The sequence below is a fragment of the Stegastes partitus genome, unplaced genomic scaffold, assembly GCF_000690725.1.
Source record: "Stegastes partitus isolate 25-593 unplaced genomic scaffold, Stegastes_partitus-1.0.2 Scaffold2288, whole genome shotgun sequence".
NCBI lineage: Eukaryota > Metazoa > Chordata > Actinopteri > Pomacentridae > Stegastes > Stegastes partitus.
The window spans coordinates 1-12,209 of NW_007580019.1; the positions used below are offsets into that span (position 1 = coordinate 1).

General features: G+C 41.9%; 1 protein-coding gene across 1 annotated transcript; it reads right to left on the reverse strand.

Moving 5' to 3' along the window:
- Positions 1 to 2,719: 2,719 nt before the first annotated feature.
- abca4a (ATP-binding cassette, sub-family A (ABC1), member 4a) lies at positions 2,720 to 12,209 on the reverse strand (the record flags this gene model as incomplete). Its single annotated transcript, XM_008304684.1, has 9 exons — positions 12,144 to 12,209; positions 11,241 to 11,334; positions 10,982 to 11,123; positions 10,631 to 10,770; positions 8,413 to 8,540; positions 7,327 to 7,524; positions 5,025 to 5,114; positions 3,481 to 3,715; positions 2,720 to 2,859 (listed from the first exon to the last, which is right to left on the reverse strand). Coding segments are annotated over exons 1-9 (1,233 nt in total), but the record flags the coding sequence as incomplete, so codon positions are not given.

Genomic DNA, 12,209 nt, shown 5'->3' on the forward strand with positions numbered 1-12,209 from the left:
ACACACACTGTCACAGATCTCCTAATCTGCCGCTACATACCATTCCCACATTAAACTCTCTGTGCAAACAGGCTTTGTAAAGACAACACACACATTCTCACACAAAGAGTTCCCGCAGGCCCGCACAGATAACCGACAACTGCGCAACAAATGCACTCAATGCCAAATCGTCAAATATTTACCGCACGCTTATCGTTAAAACCCTGGATGTGTGTGGGTACAGTGCTTTGTGTGCCGCATACCCATGGCTGGCTACTTCAGCATTCAGTCATGTGCAGTGGGGGATGAAAGCACTCAAGAGTACACCCAATTAAACGCCTTCCTCTTGTGTGTGTCTGATTTTGGGTGACAATGGGGACAATGGAGCCGGGGTGACAATGGAGGCCGTTGGTGACAACTGGCTGAATGCATTCAGCCTGCCCAGTGAATCCCAGTCAGGTTCCCACAAGTGAGCGCTTCCTCATTCCATGAGGCAGTTTAAAACAGCAGCTCAAGAGGACGGGAATTCTTTAAGGTGTTTGGTCTAAAGGGGCAATTGAAGGATCTCGTAGCTAGCCCAGCTGTAGCGTGTTTTAGGCCTAACTTTGGACCTAGACACTCTGTTCCACGTGTATTAACTATTAAACTAAATGAAACATTTGTGTCGCGAGACGGTGGTTAACCCTTCGTATGGTTGCTGATTCTGAGATGACTGAAGAAATATTAAGTTTCCTAACAAATGCACCAGAAATAACTCTCAGTTTCACCATTTATGTAAACAAACTGGTAGTATATGGCTGTATTTGTAGTAGTGTTGGAACAACAGAAAAAGAATTGAAAGATTCAGTCAGTGTTTAAATCGTTTTTTAGTTTTTTAGTTATTTCTGATGATGTTTAACTCATTAAACATGACGTTGAAGAAATATCTTTTTTTCTTTTAGGCAAATCTGACTGATATGACCTCAATGCAGTTTAAGATGAATTCTTAGTCCCTACCAACCCAGTCTCACAGAAATTACATCTCTATTCAGTTAAACTGCCTACTCACATCTGTTTTAACAGAATTGTGTTTTCTACCCAACAGGTAAGGCTATGACACCGTAGAAAACCCTTCCAGCATAAAAGAGCCACAAAGTCCATGTTGGACATCGAAGGCAAAGTGAAGGAATAAGTCAAGGTTCAAAGTAATCCTCGTTATCCCAGAGGGGCAGTTTGTCCTACAGTCAGCTGTACACCACAGTGGTCCACTTTAAAAACTACACAACAGACCAAAAATATGACGATAAATCAGCAATTGTTTTTGTTTTGTTCTCACCCTCTGGTTGATTGGATTTAGGAAAATGTCATGCTTTGGCTTAAAACTCACCTATTTCACCATGTTGACTACATGTTCAGAGGTTTAGGAAAATATCACAACCTGGGTGTTTAAAGCTTCTGCTCCATTTTCTAGTTTATCAGGTTAATCAGTTCCACCCCATCTAATATGTGAATGACTGGCTGGAAAGTTGTGATAATTTAAAAACAATACAAACAATGATAATAAACAAACATAATCCAGGAGAAAATAGGTTTCCCCTTAAAATATAACTGAAAAAGCAGTTTAGTTGTATAGGAACATAATGTTTTGGAGACAGAACTGTTCCTGCAGTGCGGGTTGACCAGTACAGTGATGGTAGGATACAGACCTACATAGCGTGCTGCACGTTACACAACTGTAAAGCATGACAGCATATGTTTAAACGCATGATTAGTTTGTGTTTGACAGATGCAGGGACTTCATAGATCCACACATTTTAGAGGAAGCAACAGCGCAGAGTTACATCTAAGCCACTTTAAGGTATGAAAGACTTTATTTTCACTGAAAATGCAAGACAACGATGACTTTATAGGGCTTAAATCAATGGCAAGCAACTTTGAATCAGTCAGGTAAATTTGTAACGTTATCGTATTTCTTTATTAGAAAGCACTTTGGGTCAACGTGTGTTGTTTTGAATGTGCGATATAAATAACAGTGACTTGGGCTGCCTTGACTTTACAGGGCAATGCTTTCAGCCTTGTAAAGCGGTGGATTAACCCCTTGGTCAGTGCTCTCTAGGTGCAATTAAGGTCCCAATCAGAGGGAAGAGGAAAACAAAGAGGTCATTAAAGGCTGGGAAGGAGGAAACACAAGTGAGTGAGTGTGTGTGTGGGTGTGTGTGTGTCCTTATGTGTGTGATCCCACGTCTTTAAGGACAGACTTCAGTGCTTACATAACAGTGAAAAAGCCATGGCGCCAGTTGACTGTGTGGCAGTCAACACAGCCGATCAACTTCTGTTCTTCCATTGCGACCAAGCCATCCATGACTGCTGCCCCCCTGAAGGGCTTTGACCAACTCGTATCTACATCTAGATACAAAGGCTTGGACATGACACGAGGAAAGCTGATCCCCTTTTGAGGGGAAACGCTTTGTTCACTGCAGTGGATCTGAATGCTCCAGAGAAAAACCAAGACATGGATGTCATTGAGTGACAAAAAAAAAGAATCAGTTGAAATCAATGATATGAAACTCAACTCATTTTATTTTTCAATAGTTTAAGTCTTTCACATTTGGGTTTTTTGTAGGTGCACCACTTGTCTTTGATCCTGCTAACAAGCCAGTTATTCCTCTATGTATTTAAATCAACACCAAAATGCACAACAAACTCGTCATTTCTGGTCTGCAACAAGACTTTCTTCCACAACATGATCGATGCCACTTACATTTCGTATGATCTTCCTGACAGCTGGTGAGTCAGGAGCGTAGAGGATCCGTCCCATCAACATTGGCTTGACGGAGTTCCAGACGATCCTGGTGACGGGGTTGGACTCCAGCTCTTTCATCAGATCGTTGCAGAAAGGAGCTTTAGGAGAAGATTATGTGTTAGATAATCACTGTTGCAATATGAGTCAAGCAAGACACTTGAACACCTGTAGCAGACTGTCGAATACGCCTTACAACAAAGAATTTGGCAACCAGTTAGGAAAACTGGGTGGCTTATTAAACCACAAACGGGTCATTTGTTTCCATGCTCATCTAAATATGTTTTGTATCGCATTGGGTGGGTTTTGGGTGAAAAGCACAATAAACAATTTTATTAAATGCATGATAGATTCAGAAAAAAACATGTTTTCTCCTTCATGACACATTTCCAAGGTGGGCTAAAAGTTTAAATGAACATTTTTTGGATTCCTATCTATCATGCAATTCGAGCAGGGAGGTATCTGTTTCTCCCAAAATGAATTCTGCAGCATGACATTCACCCCAAACATGCAGCCAAAGCCATAAAGATCTATTTAACAAGAATGCTGACACAGAACGTGGACCAAAATCACAACCTTCCTGGAAGAAGTAATGAAGATCTCCCGATATTGCGCATAAATTAAAGACAGTGACTCCAAACCAGATGTTGCTCTAAGCCTTTGGATGGTCTTCTCTTATGTCGTATTATATTCTGTGTCATAATAATACTCGATGTACTCACTGGTGCTGTTGTCATATGTGTAGTGGCTCTGCGCCCAGCCACTGCTGATACCCAGGAAGGCTTTGTAGTTGTTGTCCTCGTACCAGTTGAAGGAGGTGACTCTGGAGAAAGCCCCCTCGGTGTAGCCACACACCAGGCTGGAGGCAGCAGCCATCACCTGCCTGAAGGACAGATTGTTCTGGAAGAGAGGAGTCATGACCTGGATAAACTCCCTGGAGCTTCTCCGCTGGAAAAACTGTAGCGAGATAAGAAAGGACAACAGAGCTTAACAAAGAAAGCAGAAGGCCTGTGGATTTCAACACTTCTCCTATGTGAAAGATGTATTCACATAAGATAAGTATTACATTGTCATATATGTAAAGAATCAAAGAGACTCCAATATTTATATGTTGAGAAATATTAATGGTATTGTTATAATGTTTTACAGTAAAAACTCTCTCTGCAGCCACTTCACTACGACAAAACACATAATTTGACAAGATCTTACGATGTGAAATATATACAAATGAGAAAACCTGTGACGTGTTATTGATTTGAATTCGACATGTCAGTGTCATAATTTTAATAGAGGGCCATACAAACTAAAATACCATACACATGATAACCCTACATGTTAAATGTAGTCCGTTTAAGACTCAACAACATGCAGCGACTTGTGTATTTGAGTGATGAGCATCATGTGCAGGAATTTTGAAACCTGACAGATGTGCTCATCCTGATGTTTTCCTATGATGTCACCACAGAACCAATGCCCTTAATGCCATTTTAGATAGTTTAACGAGAGATAAACTATCTGCCTCACTACCATTTGTTGAAAAATCGTTTTTTCAGATGAACTAAGGGGTCAAGGTTTTGATTTTTTGGGGATCTTCCTTTTCTGACGAGGAATGCCTCGTCTCCTGACAGAGACAAGTGTCTCGCCGACAGGATGTCAGACTGTCAGCTACGATGAATGTCCCATGGAAACATCCACAACAAACACAGCAGTATCTCCACACACAGACATAAACAAAATGCTTAAAATACAGGTAGACCACAAATGACACTTAAGTCTAACTTTAAGTCACGCTTGCTAAAGACAATTGTGTTTATCCTCTGAATGCAGCTTATCCCGGAGTGACTAAGTTAAACCCGACTGAAGCAAGACACTTCATTAGTCAAAACATGGTCACACTGAGGAGGGTCACCCAAGCAAAGGAATGCATGTAGACTTAAAGTTAGTGCGATGAGGACAAACAGATCAATTAATCACCACTGTTGTTCAACCTTTTCCATGACTGAGGCTTCACCTGTTCTTGCAGCCTCAGTGATTTTTTTTTTCTCTTCCCATTAGGATGGTCCCATAATGATGATGTATGTGTTTTTGAGGCTAAATGGGCCTGTTCTGAATTTAGCCTTCCTTATACGCACTAAATGATATCCCCCTACTGTCTGTGTTTGCGTAAAAACTCAGGCAAAAGGAAGCAACTGCTTCCTGACAGCTAATAATAGCAAGCAGTGAACTTTTGAATGGAGCTACTGCGGCTGCATGGGCCTGCTCTTACCTCTTGGAGTTTGTCCGAAGCGGCAGAGACAACACGTACCCAGAAGTTAATGTCAATGCCTTCAGAGTGATTGTCCAGAACAAGAGGAAGCTGATGAGAAACACAAACAAGGAATGAATGAATGCTTGAGTGACTTTTTCCATCTTCACAATTCATCTTCAAATTTTCAAAAGCTGACACCACATTCTTCATAAACCCGTTTCTTCCACACACAGACACTGTTAATAACAGGTGACAAAATCCATAGCGACGTAAACATACTGTGGTGAAAAATAAGTGGAACACTGCAGTCATCGTTCGTATGTTTTTGCTCTCCCTTATCTTTACCTGACCGTTGCTTTCTATTGAGGATCTGCTGGTTTGCTCAGAAAGCCCACAACACAATAGGCTAAAGGTTTCAGGAAGCAGCACGAGGCCAAGACATAGAATTGCCAGTGGAAACATCCTTCCTCTTTGTCATTTCTTCCTTTCTCCATACATGTGGGTGAGAGATTGGGGGGAAGTGGGGAATCTGAGTAAAATTCATCTCAGCAGTCCGCTAGTTACGAGAATCATTTGGATTTGTTGGATTTATTTCTGTAATTTTGAAAGATATTTACTAAGTGAAGCGTCTTGAAATGAAACGTTGTGAATGTAAATAAACTGAGTAGCATTTCAGGCCGTGTCTGTAGCCATGCTGGACAGTAGTGATCCACAATGGGGGAAAAAAACAATGACGTTGAACAACTTGAGAACAAGAACACAAGGAATGGTGGTAAAAGGCAACATCTTTTGTTGCTGCTGCGCAAACAGAGACAGACAAGCACATAAAACTAAGCACACTTGGCTCTGTCCCATGTGTGTCAGCCATTGTTGTCGTCCGTCTTATTGTGGATCATGTTTACTCTCACTGATTGCTAAAGAGAGCAGCGTCTACGCTAAGCTAATTACAGAAAGAGGCCAAGTCTGCTCAGCTAATGCTTACGGTTTTTACACATTGTTTGCATTACCCCTGAGGCATGTAGACAGAGCTGGAGCACACTATGGATTTAGTCTTTTACAGACAATTCATTCATTCTTTTTGGATGTAATTAAGTTTCTTTAACCTTTGCCTGATTTTTAAATGTGCAGACAATACATTCTAGCTGTGGCAAAAGTTGCATGGTAAAATGTCTCTAATGCATAAAGTGTTGTTTTGGAATTTCGGTTTTGTTTTTTGTTTTTTCAGCACCATGACTGGAGAATAAGGTAGTGTTTACTCTGCACTGCATTTCCCTGGGAAATATTTGTCCCGCCCTATGAGTCACAGCCCTTATAAAAATACTAACATCTGTTTATCCAATGTGTCTGTTGGCTTTAAACGTGATGCATGTCAGACAATAGGCTTGTGTGAGCTTGTTAGGTTTTGGTCTGGATGCCATACGTGCACAAACTGCTGATGGGGAGTCTGACCAGAGTGGAAACGAGAAGCTCAAAATGTACAAAATGACTTCATTCTGAGCTGATGATGCAATGAGAAAACCCTGAATCATGAAAGCTTTGCCTGAAGTCAGTGAAATGAGTAGGTAGCTGTTAAAACGTTTTGCTTTCATTATCAGTATTGTTTTTAAAGGGTCCAATTAAGATATCTAACATGTATTTAGTTGCATTTTCAGTTTCCCCATTTGTTGGTTACGACATACGTTAAGAAAATCTGCTATCAATTTGCCAACTACATGAATGCATTAATTAGACACGCTGTGGCTTAAAGTTAACACTTTATGACATTGCTTGACAACTATTTTACATTATCCTGCCAAATCCTATACCGTCCGATGCCAGCTTAACATCAAGACATTCAGTCAACACAAGGCTCAGCGTTGTCCTGCCTTCTCTTGTTATTTGCAACTTACCCGTTGCAAACAACATGGCAAGATCCCAAATTGGATGTATCCAAATGCAACTCCATACCGCCCTTTCCTATTTCCATTAACTAACTGCCAACTTTCAGTATGATGGCATTTCTTTAAGCTGCATACAGTCACCAAAAATGGATTGCTTAATAGTTTTACTGGCAAGACTGTAAGCAGTGTGTAAATTTGGAAAAGGCACTCCCAGTTAAATTATGGAAGGATTAGATTTGATTGTGCAGACATTTTTTAGAGGTTGTGTCAGTGAAAGTGGAAAGCCAACAGATGAGGCTGTTTCAGCAGAGAGCTTTAGAACATGTACACAACCTACAAGTGGCATTTGAGTGTGGTCGTTTAGTCCTTCTGGTAATTTCAGTATATTTATACTGCTGTCTACGTCAGCCCTCCAAATCCAAGAATAAACCAACACTGACCAGCCGGAAGACTTTGAAGAAGTCGACGTTGGCGTAGAATTTGTCCTCGATGATCTGCAGCCGCTGTGGGGTGAGGATGCACATGGCGTTGCGAACGGCGTAGAGTCCTCGGCGGCTGGGGAAAATGAGGAATCGCTCCAGAAGGTTCAGGCTGCAGGCGATGTCTTTTAAATGCAACTCTGGGACTCCAAAAGCAAACTGGAGGGGGGGAAAAAAGTAGACAGGAGATGTGTAGTAGCTGGGTTAGCTGGAACACCAAATATACAGATGTAGAGTTTTATGTGATTTCACTGTGATGTCTTTCAGTTTCTTAATAAAAAAAAGCTGGTGACAAATTAAAGGAACAATCTGAACCCTTGTGAAGGGATTTGGTGACTCTGTTGTGCTGTGGGAAGCTTTTTGCTGCCATTGTTTGGGTCCACTTGTCCTTTGAGAGGGAAGAGTTACTGCAAATTAAGTTGTTCTGGGTGGTCACCTTTATCCTATGATGAAACGTTTCCCTCCTGTTGGTTTGAGTATCTCAGTCCAACTCAACACCTATGATAGATTTTAGACCAACATGTTTGACAGCACTCTGCACCACCACCAACATCATTAAAACACCAAATGAGGGAATATCTTTTGGGAGAATGGCGTTCGTCCCTCCAGTAGAGTCCCAGGCATGTGGTGGCGCAGCACCTTGGTAAGACGCTCGATGTTGTTTTTCCTTTAATCCGTCACCCATCTGTATATTTTGTGCTTGTGGTTTGACATCTGTACTGTTTACATCAATACTTCATGTCAGTTGCTCAAATGCCACAATAGAGCAGCCGTTCCAAGAAACGCTACGAAGGGAACAAGTCATTACTTGGTAAATACTTTCAACAAAAGCCGAAGTCTCTCTTCATGTTTAATTGCGTTCCAGCAGAAACCAACTTGCTGGCATGCAGATGTTCTGATGCACAGGTTGCTGAACAAGATCTCAGAATGAATGAGATATTGCTTAATTAATGCTAAAATGCTACACTGTGCACCGCAACACTATGTGTGTGTGTGTGTGTGTGTGTGTGGCAGTCTGTTTATGCATGGTTGTGAGTGTCCACGGACCTGTTCAGGCCTGATTTGGGCATTAACTAGATGATACACCACAGACTCTGTCAGAGGAATGTCTCTCAGCAGGAATGACGTCAGGGTCTCATCGTCCTTTAGGATCGTCTCCACCTTTACTCCTCGGCCTGCAGAGAGAGACAGAGCGATTTCACACAGAGATAAAGAACAGTAACTTTAATTGTCCTCAGATGTATATTAGTTTTAAATAACGTAATATTGTTCTTGCAAAATTTCCTTTTGAGTCAGACAGTGGATAAACTGGATAAGTAGAAAAAAACGGGATTCTTAGTGACGCATATTTTGGGCAAGTTGCAACAAATCTGCTTCATTAAAAAGATAAAGGTTGAATACTATCCACCTCTGCACGATTACACTATTTCCAGCGGCCTGTCTGTGCACGAACAACGTTAGACTTGCTAGACAAAGTGCTGTTCTGGCTTCTGTCCAGGTCCTACGGTTGCTGAACTTGCTTAGTGATGCACTTGTAGAAAACAACACAGACGGTAAAGGCAAGACACAAAGTGGAAATGAGGGAAATGTTCATCCCCCAGAGGGGACGAGTGTAACGAATGGAAACGGAATGGAAAAGTCCTGAAAGCACGTTTCTGCCAGAAGGGGAGATCGTGTATGTTTCCAAAATAAAGTATGTTGAGATTAGAGACATTTGATCGGCAAGTTGTATATTAGATGTGAGTATATCATGTAACAAGCTTGATTTTGTGCTTCCGAAACTTTACGTAAGATTATTTGTTGGAAAAAAACAGAAGATGTGAGCTAAATGACCACTCGTTTTTGTATAAGAGGTAAAGATATAAGGCAAGTCAATGTATAGCTGGCTAAAACAAAAGCTCAGTCATGTTGATTTGTTTTGTACAGCCAATATGTGCATTATTATAGCCATCTAAACTTGTAATGTGGCAGTTCCATAGGAATACAGACACCATGAGATATAACGCTGTCATCAGCAGCCACACCAGCTCAGCATAATGACTGGAAACAAGCAGCCCAGCTCTGAGTGTTCACTGGTTGTCTAGCACCTGCTCAAGGCCAAGAAATAATCCCCCATAAAGCCTCCATTAAACAGCACCTTTTCGTTTTTGCGCTTCGGCCTTTGTGAAGACGATTAAACAAATGAGAGTGAAGTGTGAATTAGTGAGCATTAGAAGTGCTGGCAGGCGCCGGCTGATTAGCTCCATGTTTAGCAGACAGTTATGAGAGTTGATGAGGTTTTGTCAGCCAGCTCTCTGCCAGAAAACAAATAAGAGCACTTCAGGAAAATGACGATCCAAGGTGCCATCGCTGCCACACAGCAGGCGTTTATTATGGAGCTCCTCACACACATTTACTCAAAGTCGAGGGCCCTGCACGCCGAGTGTGTACATCAGCTCGAACAGTTTTCCGTTTAATACGACCAGTCATGAGTCAAATTCATTACTTACGTAACTCGGTTCTCAACATGATTCAGTTTTCTTTCCAGGGGCTCATGGGAACTTGATTGGAATGTGGATCTGTATCTCTGTTAGCTCTGTTAGTCCATCTACATATTTCTCCATGAGAGTGGCAGCGCAGAGAGCAGCCAGACATAATCATTCACAGGCTGGAATGCACTCAGCCTCATTCCACTCCCATCATAAAGGTTTATTTTGCCAGCAGGGAAACATGGTGTATATACATGTATGCATGAGCAGAGAACAGTCCGCATGGGGTCCCTGGAGATGGGATCAGAGTTTCTGACTGAGCGGATGGGCAGCACGTGAACTGCTTTCCCACCAAATAAACAGCAAGGCAACGTAAGCAGCTTACATTACGGGCCTGTCTCGAGCCCATGTGATATAATCGTGTTATACTGTACAAACACGGGCGGACTGATGGGAAAATACGTGACTGTGACGCAGTTTTTGGTGGATGGTGGATTCAAGGTTTAAAACACGATTAGACGGTTATTATCCCCCGGGATTAGAATATGAAAACCTCATATGTTTCACAATACAACACACAAAAGTAGTACCTGAAAGCAGACTTAATAGCTCGCGAGGTTAACTGTAGTCGAGGTGTATAATATCATTTATATAAAATTCTGACAAGGAAATCCAGAGAGCAGATTTATCACCTGTGACAATGAAGCAGCTACTAGGAGTAAACTCACTGACCTCGGCTTTGCTTCTATAGGCTCTGATGTTTTTGTGGGATGTTGATGAAAGCCCGGAGCACTGACCTGAGACCTGTTCGGGATGAGTGCGCAGAGTGTCCATGAAGTTACTCATGGAAGTCATTTCCCTCCAGAGGCGACCCAGCTGGAGAAACTCTGGGTCACTTAAAAGAAGCTCTTGAGCGTCCGAATAGAACTGAGCCAGTCTGAAGGCCAACAACAGAAGACACTTTAGTAAACAACAGTTTAACGACACTCACATATATGTGCATGTACACGTTGCGGTTTGGAAGTCAAACTAAATACATCCTCCTTGACTCCATTACATAATTTTTCTTCTGAGAGCAAATATTTCGTAGGAATTCAGCACCACGGGATTAAACGGATCACCCTCTGCTCGCCCAGGGTGATGCTTACATGGAGTTGTTGTAGTTGGACACCAGGCCAGGAGATTCACCACGGGTGGGGTATTGAAAACAAGGGTTGTTGGCATTGCAGAAGATTCCCTGGATCCATGGCAGGACACCAGCTGAGGGCATGGCCTTGTTGGGGAAGTGACCTGAGGTGGATGAGATTCTGTTGGCTTTCTGTGCTTTACACCAGTATTTTAGAAACATTTACGAATACAGCCGAGCACAGAGGATGTCGTTTTTGTGGTATAGGGTTGTTTGCTCACATTCATGCTGACGGTAGAGCGGGTTCACTCTCCTCAGCCACACCAGTCCCATGAACAGCATGACAGGCCACATGATCTCCATGAAGAAACGGACCTGGTTTTAAAAAAAAGTGAAGTTTGTTTTCAGTGAGTCATCCACTTAAAAGATGTTAACCAAAGTGTTTCTGATGCTCAAGTCATCCTGAGTGCATCCATAGAAGGCACTTCTTTTAGGTTCTTGACGACGTTCCACCTCTCATCCAATAAATACCTGGGCCTCCCCATGAGTGACTTATAAATGAGCAAGCTGCAGAGATGAAACGTCGTCAAGAGCTAAAAACAAGTCCGGTCGCCTTCTATGGAAACGCTTATATGCGTCTCCAGGTAACAACTGGTAAACTGATGCAGTAGGCCAATAATCCCCGGGCTCCACATTCTCACTCCGTAAATACAGATCGAGCTGTAAATTAACACCGAGTTTAACGATAATACGCAATGATGTAAGAGGATACCGCTATAGAAATCAAGCACGTAGCGGCATACTGCGGAAATACATTGAAGTCTTCGTTGTGCATCTATAATGCAAAGTATGTTATCTGATATGATGAAAACTGGTACATGTTACTCAGATGTATGTTTATTATGTGTTAATTTAATCTGACCTGTGACAGATTTTGCAAGTTTGCAGCATAAAGCAATAAAGATGCTTTAAATACATTAAGTTATATTTTTAGTTTAGTTAAATGTTCAAGACTTATGTTTAAAAAATAAAAAAAAAGTGGCAGCAGAAGATAAGTTGGTGTGTATGGATATTTTTGATGTAAATCAATATGACAAATAATCCTTCATGTAGAGACATTTCAGCCAACTGTAACTTTCACTGTGACAGCTGTAGTGTGCAGCTGATGGATGAGAAAGTTTTACCCTCTGCCTCCTGCGAACCGTCCAGTTCTTCCACAGCAGGAGTCTGACCTGTCGTCCTGCCCCCAT